This window comes from Labrus bergylta, chromosome 16 (assembly GCF_963930695.1).
Source record: "Labrus bergylta chromosome 16, fLabBer1.1, whole genome shotgun sequence".
NCBI classification, from domain to species: domain Eukaryota; kingdom Metazoa; phylum Chordata; class Actinopteri; order Labriformes; family Labridae; genus Labrus; species Labrus bergylta.
In genome coordinates this window covers 367643-369300 of record NC_089210.1, presented here as the reverse complement: position 1 = coordinate 369300, position 1658 = coordinate 367643, and the positions used below count along the sequence as shown (strand labels likewise).

The 1658-nt window shown below is 51.2% G+C and overlaps 1 protein-coding gene across 2 annotated transcripts in view; it reads right to left on the bottom strand.

Moving 5' to 3' along the window:
• Window positions 1-341: 341 nt before the first annotated feature.
• Window positions 342-1658, bottom strand: part of LOC109975772 (ADP-ribosylation factor-binding protein GGA1) — a gene marked incomplete at its 3' end in the record, with an annotated part of 5081 nt that continues 3764 nt past the window's right edge. For both annotated transcript variants that reach the window (XM_065964860.1, XM_065964859.1), the window contains 5 exon segments: window positions 342-422; window positions 609-709; window positions 783-906; window positions 984-1082; window positions 1608-1658. The exon segment at window positions 1608-1658 is cut by the window's right edge and continues 25 nt beyond it. In XM_065964860.1, the coding sequence (XP_065820932.1) occupies window positions 342-422; window positions 609-709; window positions 783-906; window positions 984-1082; window positions 1608-1622 (420 nt within the window).

Below are 1658 nucleotides of genomic sequence, written 5' to 3'. Positions count from 1 at the left end.
CCTGCAGAGTCCCTCTGAATCCTGCAGAGTCCCTCTGAATCCTGCAGAGTCCCTCTGAATCCTGCAGAGTCCCTCTCAATCCTGCAGAGTCCCTCTCAATCCTGCAGAGTCCCTCTGAATCCTGCAGAGTCCCTCTCAATCCTGCAGAGTCCCTCTGCCCGTCACACAAACCTCCTCAGGGCAAACCAACGATTTTCTCGTTCATCATGTTTCCGCTCGGCGTGCAGGACTTTTGTCTCTCGTCTTCTTGAAGGTCACTCACAAGACTTCCATCAGGTGGTGCGTTCAGGTGCAACAGAAAAGCAGAACTGATAAACACAGTAGAAAGAACAGATGTTTACCTCTTGAACCATTTCTTTGATGAGTTTGTTTGCAGCTTTGAGGTCGTCGGGTTGCGAGCTGTTCAGCAGCCGGGACAGCGTCTGAAGGATCAGGGGGGGGGGGGGGGGGGGGGGGGTCACTATCACTCACTGACTTGTGTTAAACTGATTTTAGATTTCATCACCACAGCGCTCCTGATGAGGTTTTGGGGTGGATGAGTAAAGTTAACTCCGCCCCCTCTTACCACACCGGAGGTTACGGCTCGTTTGGGATCTTCTGTTACTTACTTTTGACTTCTCCTCGTCCTCGAAGATGGCGTTCTTGGGTCTGGGTGGAGGGAGAGTCAGGAGTTTGTCAGGCGGGAGCTCCGGGTCGTGTTTAATAATTCCTGTTTGAAGAATCAGAGTTTGAAGTTTTCAGACGCCGTAAAGAAAGCGTTTTAAACAAACAGGAAGTCTCACCTTGTTTCTTTAACATGTGATACGCGTCACAGATCTTGGCCTCTTCAGGTAACCCCAGAGTCCAGCTGTAGATCAGCTCCAGGACCTTGGTCTTTACGGGCTCAGGTGAGCGTGAGCCCAGGTACTGAGCGAGTGAGAGGAGCACAGTGATCAGTAACAGACAGAAACCCGTGACGGCTGCACGCAGAGCGCAGCGCTTACCTTCGGAGAAACCACTTTGATGAGTTCATTGAGAAAACGGAATTTGCCCACTTCGCTGTGAAACCGTTTCCCGCAGTTTTTCATGCACGTCTCCAGAACCTGCAAAACAAAACAAAAATAAAAATAAATAAATAAATAAAGCTGCCAAAACTTTTAAATCAAACCGCCACTTTCCACAGAGTCCATACACGCCACCGTCCGTCACTACGGCGCCGTTTCCTGCTTCTCTCGTCAACGCTCCTGTTCCCTCATCACGCCCTGCCGTCCGTCTCCGGAGCGCCCCAGCAGCGCCGCTATGCTCTGTTTCAAACACGCCGAGTCTGTTATTGACGGAGCTCACTGATAGCACGCAGCAAACTGGACAGAATAGATCGACCCGGACAGGAAACGCACACGGTGACCGTTGAATTTCAAAATAAAACCCAACAAACAGGCTCACATTCGTTTATTCATCACTTTATCCTTGACCAGCAGGTGGCGCCAGGAACGGAGCGAGCACAGACTTTGTGGAGGTTGGTTAAAATCTGAATTGTTATTCTCAGAGCTCTAAAGGGTGCGGGGGGTCTGGACTCTCTGTGCTGGTTTAGGTTCTTCAGGGTCAGGGCTAGGGGGGTCTGAACTCACCAGCAGGGCCTGCATGGCCTCCCACTCCTGTGGAGACTGGATCTTGTGGGC